This window comes from Ascaphus truei, chromosome 1, assembly GCF_040206685.1.
Source record: "Ascaphus truei isolate aAscTru1 chromosome 1, aAscTru1.hap1, whole genome shotgun sequence".
NCBI classification, from domain to species: Eukaryota; Metazoa; Chordata; class Amphibia; order Anura; family Ascaphidae; genus Ascaphus; species Ascaphus truei.
In genome coordinates, this window is record NC_134483.1 from 504,099,347 (window position 1) to 504,122,437 (window position 23,091).

Consider the following 23,091-nt stretch of genomic DNA (forward strand, 5'->3'; position numbering starts at 1 on the left):
CTAGAAAGTACTGTACTTTGGTTATTACTTTATTCCATGAGGGCAGCAGGGGTACAATTATTACAAAACAACTGTCTGTGTGTTGGGGCTACACTAAGCTTAAGATTAACAAATGTTGGTGGTTGTAATTGTACCTTTATAAAAAGCAACTTTTTAAAGTTGTAATTGGGAGAGAAAGTAATACTCAGATCTGAGCATGAAATTCTGCTTTAAACATTAGTTTATCTCAGGAGTACGCAAGATTTTTTTGGGGGGGCGTGGCGCTTACAGAGTCCCTGCGCTCTTCCCCAAGGCTTTTAAATTAAATGCCGGGGACCGTGCGAGGCCTCTTTAAGTATCTCTTACCTGGAATCAGACGCCGCGTTGCTATGGCGACGCGGGGTCAAATGACGCCGAGGGGTCACGTGATGTCATTTGACCCCACGTCGCCATAGCAACGCAGTGGCAAATGACGCCGCGGAGTCACGTGATGTGACGTCACATGACCCCGCGTCGTCATTTGACACTCTAGGAAAGTAAGGGGGGGAGGGGAGTGCAGGCAGGGGGGCGCAGCACAAACGATTGCACACCCCTGGTTTATCTAACCCTAAGTTCTGCTACTTCCAGTCCCCCTAATTAATACAGATGTGTAAATTACATTGTAGCTACCAAAACTCTGCACTACTTGTGCAACGTTATCGTTATTTCAAGATGTATATTATCACATCAACCCCCACTCCCTCCAGTGTTTATGACTCTGGACAAAGGAATTATAGTGCCCAGCTGAATTAATTTAGAACCCCTTCAGCTAACATCTGTATCGCCACAAAGGTGCACACCCTAAGTGTCAGCTGTATGCAGTCAAAGGGTATCTGCCGTTCGCTGCTTCTACAGTAACACACACATTGCAGGCCTATCCTACCTCTTCTAACACACACACTGCAGGCCTATCCTACCTCTTCTAACACACACTGCAGGCCTATCCTACCTCGTCTAACACACACATTGCAGGCCTATCCTACCTCTTCTAACACACACACTGCAGGCCTATCCTACCTCTTCTAACACACACACTGCAGGCCTATCCTACCTCTTCTAACACACACACTGCAGGCCTATCCTACCTCTTCTAACACACACACTGCAGGCCTATCCTACCTCGTCTAACACACACAGTGCAGGCCTATCCTACCTCTTCTAACACACACACTGCAGGCCTATCCTACCTCTTCTAACACACACACTGCAGGCCTATCCTACCTTGTCTAACACATAGCAGGCCTATCCTACCTCTTCTAACACACACACTGCAGGCCTATCCTACCTCGTTTAACACACACATTGCAGGCCTATCCTACCTCTTCTAACACACACACTGCAGGCCTATCCTACCTCTTCTAACACACACACTGCAGGCCTATCCTACCTCGTCTAACACACACAGTGCAGGCCTATCTTACCTCGTTTAACACACACATTGCAGGCCTATCCTACCTCTTCTAACACACACATTGCAGGCCTATCCTACCTCTTCTAACACACACACTGCAGGCCTATCCTACCTTGTCTAACACATTGCAGGCCTATCCTACCTCGTCTAACACACACATTGCAGGCCTATCCTACCTCTTCTAACACACACACTGTAGGCCTATTCTACCTTGTCTAACACATTGCAGGCCTATCCTACCTCTTCTAACACACACACTGCAGGCCTAGCCTACCTCTTCTAACACACACACTGCAAGCCTATCCTACCTCGTCTAACACACACATTGCAGGCCTATCCTACCTCTTCTAACACACACACTGCAGGCCTATCCTACCTCTTCTAACACACATTGCAGGCCTATCCTACCTCTTCTAACACACACTGCAGGCCTATCCTACCTCTTCTAACACACACATTGCAGGCCTATCCTACCTCTTCTAACACACACACTGCAGGCCTATCCTACCTCTTCTAACACACACATTGCAGGCCTATCCTACCTCTTCTAACACACACACTGCAGGCCTATCCTACCTCGTCTAACACACACATTGCAGGCCTATCCTACCTCGTCTAACACACACATTGCAGGCCTATCCTACATCTTCTAACACACACATTGCAGGCCTATCCTACCTCTTCTAACACACACATTGGAGACCTATCCTACCTCTTCTAACACACACACATTGCAGGCCTATCCTACCTCGTTTAACACACACATTGCAGACCTATCCTACCTCGTCTAACACACACACTGCAGGCCTATCCTACCTCTTCTAACACACACACTGCAGGCCTATTCTACCTCATCTAACACATTGCAGGCCTATCCTACTTCGCCTAACACATTGCAGGCCTATCCTACTTCGCCTAACACATTGCAGGCCTATCCTACCTCGCCTAACACATTACAGGCCTATCCTACCTCTTCTAACACATTGACGGCCCATCCTACATCTTCTAACATACACATTGCAGGCCTATCCTACATCTTCTAACACACACATTGCAGGCCTATCGTACATCTTCTAACACAATTTTAACCTTGTCTGTAACTGTAACATACAGTATGCCCATAATCATTTATTATCTCTAAGTGTCCAGTAAATGCCTGTCAATTTAATGTACAGCATTACCACAATTCATTTAATGCAACCATGTATTGCCATAATGCTGTGCCCAGGACACACTTCAAAACTCTCAGTGTATTACTTCCCGGTAAAACATTTAATAAATAAATATTTCCCATGGAAGATTCAGATGATAGATTCTTTATTGTAGCATGTATAATTCTTTTCTACACTATGTAACCTGCAATGCAGTACTGACCCACTGGTAGGGAATGCGTGAATATAAACGTATAGAGTCAGAATGCACAGAAAGTTGCTTTCCTGTAAAGATTGTGGTATATTATAGTGGTGTATCTTCCTCCTGGTACTGAAGCAATGAGCCAAGGTACTGTAGAAGGGAAAAGAGACGGGTTGCAAAAGTGAATGACTTTTTAACTGTCTTCCAATTCGCAACACTGACCTACAGTACACAGATTAATATCCAGCTCACCCTCGCAGTGCGTTGTGGCAGTATCTGGCTACTTCTTGGTTATCAAATATGATATCTTTCCTTTCCAAATGAGATGGAGTTCACTGCAGATGATGGTGATGGGTGAAAGAAGCATTCTATTCGTTGGAGGAAGAATGTTAAAGGGGCAATGCATTATCTAACCATCATAATTGTCATGGAACAAGAACTACATTTCTGACTCACCCCCCTCTCTCCTTTGCAGCTTCTGCCTGTCAGATCTTATTCCCAGCTGCATGGAGTTTGCACACACATACTGTGCTTGTGTAACTTGCAACAATGTTGCATTTCTTGCCTCCGGGCATGGAATCAGTGAGCTGCTACTGCAGTTTCTGAGATCCTCACCAGTATGGGCTAGTCTGCCCCCCCTCCTGTTTGTTCAGACATAGTCTGCCCCTAGACTATTCCTTTACCCACACTGCCCCTCATTTCCTTTTCCACTCTGGAGACAGTGAGTACAGAACCCCTTCTCTGTTCATCCCCCATGGTGAGGCCATCTCTTTTTACCGGTTTCTAGCTAATAATCACCACTACATACCATCCACAAGTATCTGTGTTCTGCTGCCTTTCCCAATAAAGTGGAGGAAATATTACAGGGCTTGGAGTGATTTAAAAGGGAACTGTGTTAATGCTATCGGGAGTCATTCACACCAAACGTGGCCCTGGCTTCAGAAAAATAATCATCCCTACTGTATACACACTTCCAATTTTCCGGTACTGTATTTTCCTAAAGAAGATGGATTTCAAATATATCCAACATTTGCACAACATACAGTACACTCTGAAATGTTCATTGCGTGCATTTTGATGACGAGCTCATGGGATGTTTACAGGCATCACATAGTTTTGATTTATAGTCCGTCTCAATAGGGAACTATGGGTCTTTTTATTCTAAGAAGAAGGTTTAGCCAGTTAAAAATGTGATGCTCAAGTTGCTTTGTACTGCAGCATGTTAAATTCCTGAATTGGTACACACATTTATACATCATCAAAACTCCGGTAAAATGTATTTAGTAATATAAAATATAGACGAATCACAATAGGATCATTAATAGCATTGAATTGATAAGAATTAAAATTGTGTGTGTCATAGTGGGAATACGGCCAGTTTATTACAACATATTGGGAAAACACTGCAGCATTTTAGAGAGATGTTTCCGGGATTCAAAAGCACTAAATGAATAAATAATCTTCTCTTGACCATTGCATTTTAAATAGACATCGATTATTTTGGGAAGAAAAAAAATGTAACCTTGCAAATCTTGACTGTGCATTATATAATAATGTGTGTCTCTCCATTCTTCTAGCTTCCTGCACTTCCAAGTCTAAACGAAAAAATAACTTTGCTTGTTCCTTTGCTTGCAGAGGGGAACTGCATCACAACAACCCCTTTCCACTTCTACTGCCAAATACTGCAAGTGGTGAAAAGAGCACAATTCTGCAGAGTATCATCAGAACTGATAAGGTTCGAAGAGCCCGATCCCACTGCGATTGTCTGGAAACTGCCATTCAAGTCAATTACAGTTTTCCGCCAAACCAAGGTGTGATCGACTGCTTCGGACCTTATCGAATAAGGGCCGTTGTGGGTTACATGCCGTTACTGCCCTTTATAACTACAGTAATAGCCAACAGGAAAGTCATTTCTTTAAACCAGGGATTTCAACGTAAAACGATTAGACAAACAGTGAGGGATAACTGCTTTAATCTTTGAAGACTCCAATAATATTTTGTCCGAGTCCTTTCTTTAAGTAGAAGGTCCTTTTAACTAGTGTTAGGTGAACTTCTATACTCTGCTTTCCATATTTTGCAGCCAGCGTGAGGAATTTCGTGATAGGGTAGCCCAGTGTATTCATGTAACTAATAAAATCATTCTCTTGCTTCCTCGGAAGATAGACAAGAAACAATAAGACTCGATCTACATTCAAATACATAAAAGATGAATGCAAATAAAGATATAAAAACTGACTATCTCCATTCTGAGGTGGACAGCGACTCACCACAGCTCATATTTCAGCCTTGTGAAGCACAATGGGAGCCTGGGAGATGGTCTCTCATGGAAGTCCACAATGTAGGTTGAACATGGCCCTCACTCGGGAAACTTTCCACAGCCTGGGGTGTCTCAGAGGCAGGTCTCTTTTCTCCCCTAAATTATAAGATGGAAAGTTTCTTACCATCTTCCTCTGAATTAGTACATTGAGGAGATACTTCATGCAGTTGGGATGTTTTATTTTATGTAACTAATTTTGGTTTAGAGGTGGGTATTTGTTAGGGCATGTGAGAGATATGAGGAACAATACAAGCGTATATTGCATAATGCTAAACCATATAGCTATAGCTAGGTTAATGAAACACACCATACATTAGATAGCCAGAATGCCAGCTGCCATGCGTCCAGACTTTTAAAAGAGCAGATGCATACATTTAAGACTGGTTCTCAACACATAAGGAAGGTCATTTCACAAAATGTAATGAAGTTACCTTCCCAGTTTACTAATAGCTTTATATTGTGTCCCTGTCAGTGCAAGTGAATCAGGGTATTTTCTGCGACCCTGTACAGCCAATTACTGCAATTCTAAAAATCCCATGACGTACAGTAGCTGGTACATCATGGGTATGTGTTAATTTTTTTTAGGGGCAGGCCGGGCTGACCGATCCAACAGAGTTGCCAGACCATTCGAAACAGAGAAGGTGAAGCTCCCTCCATATCCGGAAGTGATAATGCCGGCGCTAGCGAACCCCTGGCACAGTAAAAGTTAAATGGTTTGCATACATTTAACTTTACATTTATGCATTCTCTTTCCTTTAATACAGGGGTATTTGAAACAGGTGTACAAAACCAAACGTCTCATTTCTGTAACAGCATAAAGTACAGTATGTTAAAATAAATAAATAGTACTAAAAACCAAACTAGTCTGTAGATAGCTAAGGTCTGAAGTAGGGGTTCTTAACATTTTTGAGGAGGATTACCCCTGGAGGATTTTTTACATCACGGGGCACTCCTGCTCATCAGACCTCACTCAGCAATCCTCGCTTACACGCAGCACACTCTCCCACACTCCTAAACATGTCAGCTGCTCAGCCGGAACGTCCCACGCTCTCTGGTGATGGGGAGGCAACAATCTGCCTTTTCTCTCCTCTACCAGCTAAGAGGAGGGGCAGATCTATTCCTCTCCGTCTCCAGACAGCACTGAATGCGCCCGCTGAGCCGCAGGCAGAGTGTTTCCCATGGGGGTTGCACCACGCTTGGCAGTGTATCGCAGCACCCTGGTTTCAGAAACACTGGCCTAAAGTTTATGGTCTGTTCAAATGTTTAATTTAACAATGCCTTTTATAGACTATGGGGACATAGTATATGGCATGGGACCCCAAACCTACCTTAGCAAACTTGATAACCGCTACATTTTTATATGCCGCTTTGTTCTCCAATGCAACTACAACACACATCATTGAGAAATGCTCAAAGAACTACATAGGCCATCACATGAGTCTAGGCGCAAAGTTCATCTCTCCTGTCTTGCCTTCAAATACTGTTCTTTCTGGGCAAGCTAACCCTCTATCTGAACAAGCTCCTCACCCCTACCACATGCAGCACTTATCATCTGAGATCTGACTCCAAAAGACTGTTCATGGTCCCAAGGTTCAACAAAGTATCCGGCCGCTCCTCCTTCTCTTACCGTGCACCCCAAAACGGAAACAATCTACTGGAGACTCTCACAGCCTCCACCAGTCTAAGTTCTTTCAAAACTAAAGCTGTCTCACATTTTACTCTGGTCTGTAACTGTTACATACAGTACGCCTATAACATATACTATCTCTTACTGTGCATGCAATGTCTTGTATATAATGTATAACCCTGTTCACTTAATGTAACTATGTATTTGTAACCACTGTATTCGCCATCATAACTCTATGCCATTCTTGAAAACGAGAGGTAACTATCAATGTATCACTTAAGTAATAATCCACAAAGAACAGGGCATTATTGGCCAGTAATGCCCTGTTCTGAGGGGATCATTACTATTATAGGCTAAATGTAGGCTTTTGTCATAAATAATAGACACTTTTGTATAGTTATATAGATTTATTTTATTAAAATAAAATGGCAAATACATGAAAGCACCTCTATATACACTTACACTGTAGCGATCTATATCCACACACTGCCACCCCCTCTGTGTGTACACACACACACACACACACACACACACACACACACACACACTGCAGCTCAACATACACTGCAGCCACACACACACACTGCAGCTACATACACATACACACACACCTATACTGCAGCTACACACACACAGCAGCCACACACTGCAGCCACACTCTGCAGCTACACACACACACACACACACACACACACTGCAGCTACACACACTGCAGGTACACACACACACTGCAGCTACACACACACACACAAACTGCAGCTACACACACAAACTCTACAGCTGCAGCTACATACACACACACACACACACACACACACAGAAAGAGAGAGAGAGAGAGAGAGAGAGAGAGAGAGAGAGAGAGAGAGAGAGAGAGAGAGAGAGAGAGAGAGAGAGAGAGAGAGAGAGAGAGAGAGAGAGAGAGAGAGAGAGAGAGACTGTAGCTACAAGCAAACTGCAGACAGCCACTACTTTGCAGCTACACAAACACTCTCGCTCCTCAACTCAAAATGAAGCTGTGTTCACGGAAGAAGTGGGAGGAGTCACTGCCTGTTGCTGCTATCTGGCCAATCTCCTGCCCTGTCTGAGAGTTGTTCCTGCCTCCTGACCATCCCCTGCCCTGTCTCAGAGCTGTTCCGACAAAAGGAAAAGCTGATTGGCTGGAAAACACATTGGAAATAAACACATTGCAAGCTGCAAAAATTCCGGCCATTACTGAATGAATAATACCCGGAATGTTAACCAATCAGAGAGCAGGGATTTCAATAATGCCTGGAATTTTACAGTTTTAGCCTATAATTCCTGGTAAAACATTTTATAAATAATAAATTAAAGCAGCAGTCCAAGCTGCCGTTTTTTGCTCTCCTTTCCCCCTCCCCCCTTTAATATGTGTATGAATACAATTCACACAATGATAAGTAATTGGCTAAGTTGCAGATCGATCCTTTCTCCTGCGATCAATTAGTGAAGATTCGGCTCGGGGGTTCACTAAATGGCTGTCAGTGCAGCAAAAGAGGACCAAAGCTGCAAAGTGGGGACGATCATGTGACCAGGCAGTCACTAGATACAATTGGTGCACTGCTAGAGATAGGACACGGCTCCAAAAGGGGTGTGCCTGAGCCTGTTTCAGAAAAGGAAGTGGATGTGACTTTGTAAATGGTTGCTATAGAAACAAAAAATGCTTGTTACATTATAATACATTAAAAAATGTCATCCAGAGTTGTTAAAAAAATACTACAAGTATTTTATCAAAGTACAGAACTGATTTTTTTTTAAAAAAAATTTAAACACATGAAGGATATTGGATATTGCTTGGACTGCAGCTTTAACCAATTGCTCAAGTTTTGCATAGGGCTCAGAAAACTTCCAAATTGTATCATTCATTTCTATTGGGAAAAACAGAAGCACAGAGCAGTGAAGTCAGCTATCCATGCTGCCTTAATCAAAATAGTACTTGTAGTATGTTTTAAAACGGCTACTTTAAAGAAGCTGTTTTCAGTATCTTTGGCACATTTTCCTGATTAGAGATGTGTGAAACTTTCCAAACATGCATTTATGAACCTTTTCCCAATTTTTTAACCAAAATTGATTCCTGACAAACTAGTTGACAGAAATTTCAAGGAGAATAAAAGTTTCTCGGAGATCAAACATTTCTCCACCATCAATTTTTTTGTTTCACCAATAGATCTTAGCTCAGTCACAATTTGGCAGGGATTTGACAAGCATTAGTTTAATGATGATAACTCCCATCCACAGCCTGGAATGGGGCTCTTAGGCTGAGGCCATAGAGGGGTGAGGAGTTCGGAGCAGCGCTGACACTGAGGCTCGCCTGCTGAAATCTGCGCGATTTCATGCCCATGCAGGCGAGCCAGCGGGCGCGATCGGAGGCGGGGAAGACTGAGGGAGGCGGGGCTGTGACGTCGCTGGGCCAATCGCCCGCGACGCACCGACGTCAACGTCACGGCGCTGACATCACGGCGCCGTGATGTTGACGCTGCTCCGTGCTGATTGGATGTTTTCAGCCGACAGCGCGCTGAAAAACAGCTTGGCTGCCGGCTGAAAAATCCAACTCCTCAGCACGCCTGCGGAGGCTCGCGTGAGCCCCCTCTCAAGGCATCCTCATTGAGGATGCAGGGGCTCAGCGCGGCCTGTCCTTCTATGGACTCAGCCTTAAGTGGAGAGTACAATTTCGACCCACAAATGTTGATGTGATCTTTCATCAATCTTCGCAAACCTAAGAAAGCTTGTTTGTGTGTTTTATTTCTTGCAAATTCACATGAAACCATGGAAATCCGCCTAAAGCCTCCATTTCGCTTACTTCATTTTTTAAGTAGTTTTTTTGTTCGTTTCTGCAAACAGTTTCATTTTATTTAGAAAGTTCGAGCATGAACAAAAAGTTGCACAAACTAAATAAAAATAATTTTAAGAAAAAGAGCAACAAGTTTTTTTGCACTCAGTCAGGGTCACAATTATGAAAACTCACACAACAAAAGTTTGCACGGATAAAATCATTCGAAAAAGCCGGTGTTTTCTTTTGGGATTCGGTTGTATCCGATATCATGGCGAACTCGAACTTTGGCAAAAAGTTCGCCCATCTGTACAGCAGAGGAAAGGAGAGAGAGTCTTTCACTTTCTCTCCTCTCCTGCTAGTGTCTTATTTCAGGCTCTGGATGGTAGTTAGCATAATTAAACAAAATTGAAATGCACAGTGAATTGACGCATGGCGAATTGGTGCCGACCTCTAACTGAGCCTAATAATTTGCGTGGTTCACAAACTTGGATGAAAGCTTCACACATCTATTTCTGATTCAAAGTCTAATAAGGTTTACCATTCAACTATATATTTTATTTTACTCAAGAGAGTATAAAGATTATGTGTAGCAGTAGTGAAAAAGGTCCCTACGATATCAGACCAAATGTTGACACAGTAGTATATGTAGGTTTCTGTAGGAGCTCAAATGCTTGGTCCCATACATTTATCCATACAGAGGTAACCACACAAGGAGAATATAAATGACTAAAGTGCAGTTCCCAATTTCCAATTTCACATGTATTGGCACAATAATTCCATAGGGATATTGTGACAGGGTGAATGAACGTCACCAGCCATATGCCTGGAAAACCTATGTTTAGCCTTGCAGTGCAGCAGTGACGAGGTTAAGTTGAGATGGGCTGCTTAATTAGTCTGACCCCAGCTGCATAATCAAGGTGTTAAAACCCCAGGCTGTACACACATGCAGGAGAGCTGGTGAAGAGACAGGACTGAAAATGCTGAAGAGATTACTGCTGTAAGGTCTGTGTTGAAAAGTACATGTGTGATGAACTGTCTGTCTCCTGCATACAAAAGAGAAGCTGCCTTATTTTTGTTTTGTCTGCTAAAGAGAAGCTATTTTGTTCTGTCTGCTAAAAAGTAGCTATTTTGTTTTGTCTGCTGAAGAAGAAGCTATTTTCTTTTGGTTGCTGATGAGAAGCTATTTGTTTTTGGTGTGCTGTATGTTTTAAGGCTCAAATAAATAAGCCTTATCCAAAGAACCCGTGTGTGTGGTTGCATGTACCCTGTAAAAGATATCAAGTGAGAATGTCATAACTTCTCCTTCTCCTTGGGATAGCCCATAAAAAATGAGGGTACTCACGGTGTTCCCCTGTGGGTCCTCAGGAGTGCAGCCGCGTCCAAAGTCCAAAGATATCCAAAATGTAGTGTGTGGCGCACAGCAGCAAAGAACAGGTCATGTGGCAATGAAAGAATACATTTATTTAGGCTGCATTAAAAAAACGGTGGAGGGTACAACACTCCTACGCGTATCGTGCTTTGAGGCACTTTATCAAGGAGTTTTACTCCTTGATAAAGTGCGTCACAGCCCGATACGCGTAGGAGTGTTGTACCCTCCACCGTTTTTTTAATGCAGCCTAAATAAATGTATTCTTTCATTGCCACATGACCTGTTCTTTGCTGCTGGGCGCCACACACTACATTTTGGATACAAATGTTGACACATCATACATTCCTCAGTGACTGCATACAGTATGTAATGTTAATGTAATGTTACGCCAACATGGGTAATAACATAAGCCACAGCTGTAGCTCAAAAAGGAAAACAATTACATTAAAAAAGGCAGTACTTTAATTCTTTGGAAAGTAAGAAATCTAGGCCTAAATCTGTGCTCTTTGATAGACAACCACGGCTTTGTTGAGCATGAGCTATGGATTTTTAAGGTAATAAAACAGCAATGTTCCCTGGTCAAAGAAAAGATGCTGTTATTATTTTTGGTACTCTGAAAACATCTGTCACATTTTCTTGATCCCTGTGTTTCTTTATTTTTCTGTGCCATTTTCCACTCCTGAGATAATGTGCTCTGAGCCCAAGGATGGGATAAAATAACTACCAGGGGTTGCTATGGAGACCCCATGAAAGCAGAAGAGAGAAAAATATCAACAACTTTTAGGAATTAAAAATTGGACTATGTGTGCATCAGAATATTAACTAAATTCTACCTGCATTTTGCACATTGTGCTATTTAAGGAATGAATGAAGGGAATATGGCTGTGACATTCAGCGTTCCCCTCACTGAATGGGGCAGCTAGTAACTAAATTCTACCTGCATTTTGCACATTGTGCTATTTAAGGAATGAATGAAGGGAATATGGCTGTGACATTCAGCGTTCCCCTCACTGAATGGGGCAGCTAGTAACTAAATTCTACCTGCATTTTGCACATTGTGCTATTTAAGGAATGAATGAAGGGAATATGGCTGTGACATTCAGCGTTCCCCTCACTGAATGGGGCAGCTAGAACCACTTTTAATGCTTATTGGAATAGATTGGCAAATCTTCTGCCAATTGTTACAGATGTCCTGCACTAAACTGCAAAAAAAAAACCTCATCAGGGAAACGTTGTTTTAATAAACATGCAGATGATATTGGTAATATGCTGTTTCCCCGATCAATTAAACACCATTCACCATGTAAAAATTAGGACTCTAACATCAGTTTCTAGATATACAATGACACCAAACTGTTGCCTCAGAAACTGATAATTGAAGAATGGGAGCGATACTCTAACATAATAAAAAGCATTTAACATATTTATAGAAGACAAAAAGAGATCATTGAAAGTAATGTGATTGTCCATTTGATAGCTCTGGTACAGTTTACATCATTATAGTAAAGGTATGTAACCCCCCTCCCCTGCTCTAAAGGGTTACTAGTGTAACGGGTATTCCCCCACCCAATCGCATACAGTATATGGCGGATGTAATGGGAACCTATGTTACCAGGTGTGGTGCTTTACCTGTTAGGCTCACAGGAGGGCTAAGCTTCCTCCACGGGGAACCTGGGGCAAGTATAATATGAGTAACCCTGTACTCGGTGCAACGCCTCCACCTGCGATGGCTCCCACCAGAGAGGGAGTGGTTCCTCGCAGGACAATATATATTAATACACATACACTCAGCATGTTTAACAACCAATGCCTTTACTATGATAACGAAGGGTGGCAATAACACATAACATGTACACTTATACTCTAACGGTATAACCTTAGCGGCTCCCTCACTCATCAGGAGTACGTCTACGTCCCCTCACCGCAGTTCCCCACACACCGTGTCCATGTATAGCAATATGTTGGTATAGGCTCGGTCCTCTAGCCACTCGCTAGTGTCCTTAAATAGTCACTTGCGCAACCTCCCAGAGCTCCTGCACACTGACAATGGCCACCGCTACCCTGGCCAACCTCTGCGCATTGCGCGAACCTCGCACCACAACCAAGATGGCGGTGCCCGCTGGGAGAAGTCGCCATCCCCTTCCCCCACTGCCACAGGGGTAAGGCAGGGAGCAAAGGAAGATCAGGGGAACCGGAGGTGAGCCCCTTACACTAGTATGGTTAGCATGTACCGGGCCCCACCCTGTGTGGTCATGGGATCATGACATCACGGAGAGTATACATTATATGGGGAGGAGAGTGTTCGAGAAGGTTAGGTTCCCAAAGGTCAGGAGGAGAGGAGCCTCAGGGAGAGTAGAGGAGTATGTTTATAAAGTAATAGCATAGACCAGGCCCCCCTGTTTGTTATGTTGTAGATAAGGACCGTACTCCTTAAGTTAGGCTTCCCAAAAGAAGGAATGGATTCCTGAATACTTCATTAAAAGGAATACGGCATGCCAGCTAGGGCCTCAGGAAAGAGGGCTTCCGGGTGCCGGCGGATCAGCACTAAACGCGAATTGGTGCTAATATTCCTCATCAGTCTATATGGAAGTGGCAGTTCCCAAACAGGCAAAAGGTATTATGTCAAGTAAGAAAGATTCCCGTAGGGGCCCAGAGTAATTGTCACATCTACGTAAAGCAACTAAGTAAATGTACCGTCAGTCAAGTGTTGAGTGGGCACTAATGGGAGGACCATATTCATGTATGTCTGATATAAAATACACTGCAACGTTGTCAATATGTGTATGAGCGGTTCCTGTGCTTGGGGACACGAATAAATGACAGTTGTACTACAAAAGTTCCTGGCGCCCATTATTCTACAACCTTGCTACCTCGTTGCCCAGCCGCCTGAATTCAGCCCTTGAGTCAAGGTAACCCATGCAGAGTAGCCATACATAACACTGTAATCTTACTGGAAGCTGGGCAGGGAGGGTTACAGGTACATGTAGCTGTAAAACACGGGCCTCTACATATCCAACAGGTCAACATATACGTCTTAGCATGAAGGCAATTCCTTCCCGTGCAAGCTGAAAACATTCTAACAATTTTATACACCATCCATCACAACTGAATAAAACATTGAACAATAGTGGGAAATTGCAAGGTGAAAGGACTTAATATCAGGTATACAAGTAGGCCCATGAGCAGTAAGGAGTTGTCTATTTAAATTACACAGAAAGTCCAGAACAAATGTTTAAAATTGTAAACTTCTAAGTGGAGGCGATGATCCAAAGATACTAAAGAAACCTAAGGCCGATGCTGCCTGACAGATACAATTAAACAGTCACTGTTTGCAGGTGTGTATGCGGGGGATTGAGGGAGGACACAAGTAGAAAGAGCAAGACAAATTAACATATGAGACCTTGGAAGCTGGGAAATTAATGGGAACACGGATTAAAGGTTATTGAATAACTTATATCAAATAGTTTACAAGATACAAAGCAGGATGAATTCGTTGGATTTCAGGTTATACGTTGTAATGGCCTTATAGTAATCAACAGTGTAAGGCTGCGCTTATAGTGCCGGCGACGGTGACATTGCGGCAAAACAAATGTATTGCCGCCGTTGCATGCGCTTATAGTAAGTGCGACACGACGAGAGCGATGCTGGTGGCGCGAATTTTTGAAGTCGGTCAAATTAGATATTTCAGAGGCTGTCGCCACATGTGACAGCCTCTGAACCAATCAAAGACCTGGTCGCCGGAAAGTGAATTACAACTTTCGCTAGCGTTGAAGGCTGACGTCACCGGTCGCGTTGCCGTCGCCGGCACTATAAGCTCGGCCTAAGAAGTAGCAAACACTGCAATGCAATAGAAAGACCAAAAACGACGTTGAGCTGAATAAGGCTGCACGTATAGTGCCGGTGACAGCGACGCGACAGTGACATCACGCTGCGGTCGCTGGAAAAATCAAATTGACTTGACTTCCAGCGATCGGGACCAAGCCGTTGCTCCGTCGCATCGCTTATACTATAAGCGCATGTGACGGCGACAATACATTTGTTTTGCCGCGACGTTGCGTCGCCGTCACTATAAGCGCATCCTAAGAAAACAGAAAAATGGTGTTGATACTACTTTTCATATCCATTATAAGACCTCCTCTACTATTCTGGTTCCCCTAATAGTGGGAAACACCTATTGGCTGCACGACCAGCATGTTATGTCATCGGGCAGTGATGAGGTTACAGAAATTTGATGTGGTGTATAACATTTAAATGTTTCCAAATTGTATCCCAAAATATACTTTAAAAGTATCATTATAAACAATACACTTTTATAACAAATCATGAATCTTGCTCTGCTGTACACTGCTAGGGTATATAGGCCTCAAAAATAGCTTGCTAAAATGTTACCTCAACATCAAGGTTACAGTAGAAAACAAAAGCAAGCAGAACCAAATGACAGCACGTGCTGAATATAACGCGTTTTTATATATTTATGTATTTCAAGGCTTTGTGTTCTTTCATTCAAATTCATATAATACTCCACAGGCAAGAGCTACTCAGTATTTTCTTTGTTAAGTACAACTGGTTATAAAATGTGACCATCTAATGCAGCACGATCACAAATGGTGAAAGTAATACTGGAACCATTGTGCATGTGAAATCAATGAAGCATAGAAATGCTTTCACAAGTCACACAAGCTGCCCTACCAAGATCTACTTCCCTCGTCACCTGAGGGGCATGTATCAGGTTTTTACCTCCCAGCTATAAATGTATTTTGCATTTAATCTGCCAGTTATATATCTACTTATAGGCAGTGTATAAAACTTGCTTTTCATTTGTAGAAGTCTGAGAATGTTAATTTAGGAACGACTTGCTATAAAAGCAGTGCAAAACAGCATGCTAGGTGAAAGAGGTCAGTTAGCGCAATTCACCGGTAGAGAAATATGAAAAACTGTTAGTATTGCTGGATGAGTTTCCTGCACCAACCTTAGTCGGGTGGTACCCGTGGGTGTCTGGGAGTCCCCGCTGACCTGCGATATCAATCCTTTATCAAAGCTTTATTTTTCACCTCTGTGTCTGTGGACTGTCTACCACTACATGGAGGGCTGTGTGAAAGTGGTGATCCCTGGACAAAAGGGACATAGCAAAAAGGATTGATATCGCAGGTCAGCGAGGACTCCAGACACCCACGGGTGACAACCTGACTAAGGTTGGTGCAGGAAACTCATCCAGCAATACTACCAGTTTTTCATATTTCTCTACCGGTGAATTGCGCTCCCTGACTTCTTTCCCCTACACTGCACCCCAAGGATCAACGAGGAAGATCCAGTGAAGGTCGAGCTGCATCGTGCCACCGTCTGTATAAAGATTTTTTCTATTTCACACTGTGTATTAATATTATTTTACCTAGACATCTGTGGAAGCGCCTGGTGAATTTTTGACTCTACCAAAACAGCATGCATAAGCGTATAGAGATCATGTTAGAGTGGATAAGAAGCAAAAAGTGATGAACTGTGAGTGCTCATTTTTATGTCACTACCCAGAATCCCTGGCTGCAGTGAAAGCATTGTACTGTATGCTGAGTTACTAGGGGGAAAAGCAGGCTGTGGACCTGTCTGAGAAATGTGAATGTGCTCATAAGTGGTATTTTTTATCTTTGCTCTGGGAATGAAAGTGAGAGCCTGGAAATCTAAGAGAGTTAATTAGTGAATTGAAGGCCGTGCATGGCATTTATAAAAAAAAATAGTTTATCAATGATAAAGAGGAAGAATTAATGATAATCATTTAACCAGCATTACATGGAAAAAAGAGCAAGTGTGTTAAAGGTAATGCACCTGGTTCTATGTTTTCTATTGGTTTCAGCAACTCAAAATACCACTTATGATCACATTCACGTCTCAGACAGGTTCACCACCTGCCGTTCCCCATTATCTCTTAGCATACAATGCTTCCACTGCAGCCAGGGATTCTGGGTCATGACATGCAAATGAGCACTCGGTTATACTGATTCCAACTACACCACTGCTTCAGGAAATGACGCTATATCCGAAGCAGCATTTCACTTCATTAAAGCACCCTGTAAGAGTAGCAGATTCATCGAACCCTACAAGTGCTTGAACAGGTTTAATGCTGGGCTCTGGGGGTGTCCTTAGATGTATTACAGTGATTCTCAACTTTCCCCTCTGGGCATGGATCTGAGACGACAAAGCAAAAAAAACACGTACGTAATATGATATACACATAATATAAGTGCATACAATATGTATTGGTAATTCCTAATTCTTGATTATTAGTCATTCTGACCTAACACTTTTAATTTGAATACTGATCTACACATTCACGTCTTGTTATGTTATACTTTCTTCTGTCTATGTAAATAATGTAAATCATTTTTTTATGTATAGCCATCAGCCAATCCTGTTCGAAATACAATTTGACACAACCTTATCTTTCCAGTTCAGCATATGAAGAAGTCACCTGTAATTTAACCATATCCATGAACTGCATCTGCACCTTACCTCTATTCTCAAAAAAGTCATTATTTTACCGATCTGCAGAACAAACTAAATGTTTAAATAAAATGTCATAATTATTAAGAGAATGCCATATTCAAGGCTGACTATTATATTTCTGCCATTACAGCAGCTCCTTTTTCGCCCATTACAACTGTAAAAGTCCAGAGATTCACATGAGTGAAATTTGAGAGTTGTGAGCACTAATGGAATAATTCTGACCTCGATGGAACTCTAAATTACAGAGAATGCTCAAAACAAACAGCACGGATGACTGATGTGTACAGTACAACAGCTTCTTGACAAAAGCAATAGGGTATATATATATATATATATATATATATATATATATATATATATGTATATATATATATATATATATTTTTTTTTGCTTCCTTAAAGTGTAGAGTTCACAAAAAAACAAAAGAACTGATATTTACATTAAGCTGTTGGAATATCCAGTGTTGCCCATGGAAATTCCAGCAAATGTATATATTCTACCTTTCTGAGGTCTGTATTTCTACTTATCAACCGGGTTCTTGCCCTTTTTTTCTTTCTTTTCTAGTCCCCAGGATATTTGTAAGAAAGTTATAAATAAGAGTTAAAGAGGGTAATGTATCATAAAGATACGGTTGATCAATGATTGATATGTAATTGTAATATAGTTACATAGTAGATGAGGTTGAAAAAAGACATGCGTCCATCAAGTTCAACCTATGCTAAATTTAGACAACAGATACTTTATCCTATATCTATACTTATGTATTGATCTAGAAGATGGCAAACAAAAAAAACCCCAGTGACATATCATCCAATGATATCTCATAAGGGAAAAAATAAATTCCTTCCCGACTCCAAGAATTGGCAATCAGATTACTCCCTGGATCAACATCCTTCCCATGTTTACTTATTTTGTATATCCCTGTATACCTTTCCTTTCTAAAAACATGTCCAACTTTTTTTTCCAAAAAGTCTCTTGTATCTGCTATCACAGTCTCCATGGCTAATGAATTCCACATTTGAACTGCCCTTACTGTAAAGAACCCTCTCTTTTGTTGCTGGTGAAATCTCCTATCCTCTAACCATAAGGGATGGCCCCGAGTCCTTTGTACTGCCCTTGGGATGAATAGTTCATTTGAAAGCTCCTTGTACTGCCCCCGAATATATTAGTATATAATTATCATATCCCCTCTTAGACGCCTCTTTTCTAATGTAAATTAATCTAATTTAGCTAGCCTCTCCTCATAAGTTAGAATGTCCATCCCCTTTATTAATTTGGTGGCTCTTCTCTGCACTCTCTAGTTACATAATGTCTTTTCTAAGGAGTGGTGCCCAAAATTGTACTCCATATTCAAGGTGTGGTCTTAATAATGCTTTGTAAAGGGGCATAATTATGTTTACTTCCCTTCCATCCATTGCCAGTTTAATGCAAGATCGGATCTTGTTTGCCTTTCAGCTACTGCATGACTTTGGGCACTATTGCTAAGCCTGCTGTCTACAAGCACTCCTAAATCCTTCTCCATCAAGGATTTCCCCAATTTATCCCCATTTAATTTGTAAGTCGCCTATTTATTCTTGCTTCCCAAATGCATAACCTTACATTTATCTGTATTAAACCTCATCTGCCATTTACCTGCCCAAGTCTCCAGTCTCTCCGTCCTTCTGGAGAGAATATACACTTTACTTTACTGTAAGACCGAAAGAATATACTATGTAACCTTTTTACAATATATATTTGATATGGTCTTTTTTATTTTTACCATGTAATGGTTTTCCAGCTTTAACATGGTTTTCATCACATACTCGGCATCAATGCTGGAGTTTATGCATGTACTGTAGTAACACAGGAGGGAGAGGGAGTCGGTGGTATGATACCTTTATTCGACCAACAGGTAATTGATTGTTACAAGCTTTCGAACCTCTCAGGGACCTTCCTCAGGTATGGCATAAATACAGAAACACTATATAATATACAGTGTGTGTGAGAGGGATATCTGGTCGCAGTGGATGTTGAGAGGAAGTGGGGAATAAGATGAGGTATAAGTAGGTAGCCTGGTGTGAACATAAACAGTAGAGACATGGAAGGGTTTTCTTTATTGATATGCAAAGGCAGCCTAGACAGTCAGGGAACATGAGAGGGAAGGGAAAGGAGTTCATGCAGGATTTGATGGAAGAAGTTGAATTTTCACGCGCATCAGCTCTAAAAATACTGCACTATATAATATTTATCTGTATCTTCAGACATTTCCAAATCCAAAAGCTGCTTCTACTTAAAGAAAAATAAATGTAAAGCCCCCCAACAGACTTTTTCCAGCTCGGCCACGTTCGTTTTGTATAGTCCCAGTTCTTGCTTGAACTCAAAGTAATGCTCAAACAGTGGTTTCCAACTTGTTTTTGGTTAAGGAACCCTATGTGAAATTCTGAGGTACCCCAACCCTCTCTAACAGTGCGCCTGACATCAGATGCATTATAAATTCTTCTGTATTTGGTACAATTTTAAAATGACCAGAAAATTGCAGGGAACCCTTTAGGGATGCCCGGGGAACCCAAGGGTTCCTAGGAACCCTGGTTTAAAAACACTGGCTCAAAAGAAGAGATCTTCCCCACAGCAGTAGGTTCTTCAATAGTGATTGAAAGAACCCAAAAGTATTATGGTTAGGTTCTGAAAGTCAGTGGTTATTCTCAGAGAAATTTGAGCATGTATTTTTGGTCTCCAGTTTCTTAGCAGTAGCAGCTTTAACAACGTTGAATTTCAGAATGTATTCTCATTTCTAGCACTTTTGGCAAATTAATGATTCTCATTCTAGGGAATCATTAATAGGGTAAACATGACATCTCTACAATTATAATCATGAATCAGGGAATCATGAATAGGGTAAACATGACATCTCTACAATTATAATCACGCTTTGGCTAAGTATATGAGATCTGAATGCAAAAGTTGAGGCATCCAGGAAAATAAAATAACTAAAAGTACAAGATAAGTGAAATCCACACCTTATCCTGTAACATCCTGTAACATACAAAAAGCAATGCACAATGTGTTGGATCATTTTATGAATACCAATCATATTTATTGTCTTAAGTGGTACCCAGGAGGGAAGTATAAGTAAAATAGTTGATAGCTGTTAATGATGTAAGCAATATAAAAGATTAATAGACTGCATGGCCTTCTCTAAATACACCCATGGATATAATATGCATGTCATTTTTTGGTTAAACTCAGTGGAAACCCATTCAGTTATGTAATTTTGCAATAAAAGCACCTGTACTTTCCTTTATCTTCATGGAGAAAAAAAAAATATTCAATACATTCTGACTACAATATGTGCTGCTAATTCAACAATGTTAAGCCAATTCTCTTCAATGAGTTAATTAAGCATTGCAAAGCTGATGCTGGTTTGTAAATGAGGCACTCAGAGCTTTTCCTTAATTAATTTTTGTAAGTCAGCTTTGCAAGACCCTCTTGTACACTGTTGAAACATGTTTCCCTTATTTAAAAACCCTTTAGCAATTAAATAGTCACTATATCTTTTTTTTTTTTTTTTTTAAATGCTACCTGAAATAAGAACATAGCAGCACGAATTCAGACAATTCAAAGGCTGAAGGTTAAGTTTATCATGTAGAGGAGTAGTCATTCCAGTTCTGGTCTCCCAGCTCTGGTGCTACAGCAAAGCTTGCTGTTGGCACTATGCTATGATCCTCCCTGCGTACAAATACTGAAGTATTTCTATAGTCTGTATTTTTTGTTCTGCTTTTAAAGTAAAGATCACAGCCCCATTATCTGAGAATGTTTGAATGTATCAGTATTCATCCTGCTGATGATTGTAAACACATTTCCAATTGCCTCGCCAGACTATTCATTCTTACTTCTCAGCCCACCTAGAGGATGTTCATACGGCTTCTTGTATCTTTGGTTTCTATGCAATTATAACATCTTAAACCTTATCCCCTGGCCTAATTTGTAGTATGTATCTGCCAATTTCCAGCCATTCCCTATGCTTCTCTCCTTCTCTAAGGATGACATCAATGTTTCCCCCGCCCTAGCTTGGCTGTTCTATGTTCAAGGTCACCTATATAGCCCTCGGTTGATTGGAAGATTACTTTCCCCTTATTGCCAGCTTCAAGATTTCCTCTCCAAGCCAAATCTCACTATATTACATATCAAATCTTCTCCTTATACCTAGTTGGTACCGTAACATCTGACATCTACTGGTACCAATTCAATAGGCCACTAGCGCTTTTGATAACCGGGCCAGTGTGTCAGTGATGGCTTCATCCAGGGATTCCTTCCCTTTATCCTTTTTTAGCCCACTCCACGCTTATCCTGGGTTAAGTTGGGTCCTGGGAGGAACTGCAGGTAGAGGGGGCTGCAAGAGAGAAAAGCTGAAAACCTGTCCTGTTTATGCTGTGTCTGCTGACAATAAAGCAAGCATCCTGTTTAAAAGTTCCTGGTGCTCTTTTCTATTAATTCTACTCCTCACTACAGCCTAGGCGTCCTTGATCCACTGGAGAAGCCCTGAGACCAAGTGTAATACTGAACGAGCTACACTACGAAGAACCAGGTAGAAACCCTGTTTGCATTGCAATAAAGAGACTGATTGTGTGGACACCCTATCTTCTGCAGCCGGGTAGGGGTGTTACACATGGATTACAGAAAAAGATTATTACAAGAACATACAGTACATAAATGCAGATTGTTTTTTAAAATAACATAAACATAAGCAGAAATCCCTATACAGTACATTGTCACAAGTCATAGGTTCTTCCCAGAGAGGTCACTGGAGTAGAAAGATGAGAATTCATGTGTCTGATCACAAAATATACCTTTGTTAAATTCCAATTTCGTAACTCCGGGGCAATACTTACAGTATAGAGTATTCCTCTCTCATTGAAAACAATATAAGCCCACCCCTGTCATCAATCAGCCACTGACATTTTAACGATTTGAAAGAAAAAAAAACTTTTTTCTTTGGACTTTAAAGTTTGCCTGAATATATAAAAGGCTTCATAACTTTGTTTCTATCATACTTAGACACACACCATCTTCACGGTTGTGTATGTGCATGACCACATAACTTCTATTTATGCAGGAGAAACAGATGTCCTTGGTATCTCCTAATCATCAAGTGTTTGGCATCATTTGATTCGTGTAATCGCAACGCTTACGAATATCTAGTTGTTATTCTTATGAATTTCTGTCAGGCAATTCCATATTTATATCTTTTGATAGGTATGGTTTGTCATGCCACCTGACACTGTAGAACACCTCCGAGAATGCCTTTCAAGGTGTATTTAAAAGTGTCCTGTTTATTCTAGTGTCAGGGAAGCCATACCATCTCTGGCAAAACAGATATTGACTTGAGATAACATGAGTCCTATACAACACAGGTTGGGTGGACCATAAAACAGTTCTTGTATTTTGAAGACAATTTTTTTTACCAACGTTAACCCATGAAGTGCCAGAATGATAAAATACTTAATATCTCATGATGCTATCAAGACACTTTACTTTCTTATTAAAACCATACTGCAGTCAAACTTTAAAAGATATAACAAAAAACAGATAAAGTGCGCAAATTATTAAATCTATTGATTAACCCCTTCACCTCCGTGTATTATTTATATAACAAAATACAACCTCTAAATCGATGGGTGACCTGCAGCTATATGAACAGGGGTAAACCCCTAGGCAACTGAAACACAAAAAAGA

At 41.3% G+C, this 23,091-nt stretch overlaps 1 protein-coding gene across 3 annotated transcripts in view; it reads right to left on the reverse strand.

Annotated features, from left to right (window-relative positions):
- The window catches only part of PPP2R2C (protein phosphatase 2 regulatory subunit Bgamma), a 214,630-nt gene that overhangs the window by 170,495 nt on the left and 21,044 nt on the right, over positions 1-23,091 (reverse strand). Inside the window, exon 2 of one of the 3 annotated variants that reach the window (XM_075569706.1) lies at positions 5,050-5,195. The exons of the other annotated variants lie outside the window; for them this stretch is intronic. Coding sequence (XP_075425821.1) covers positions 5,050-5,059 — 10 coding nt within the window. The 5' untranslated portion in view covers positions 5,060-5,195. The remainder of the gene's footprint in view (positions 1-5,049; positions 5,196-23,091) is intronic. 3 annotated transcript variants of the gene reach the window in all.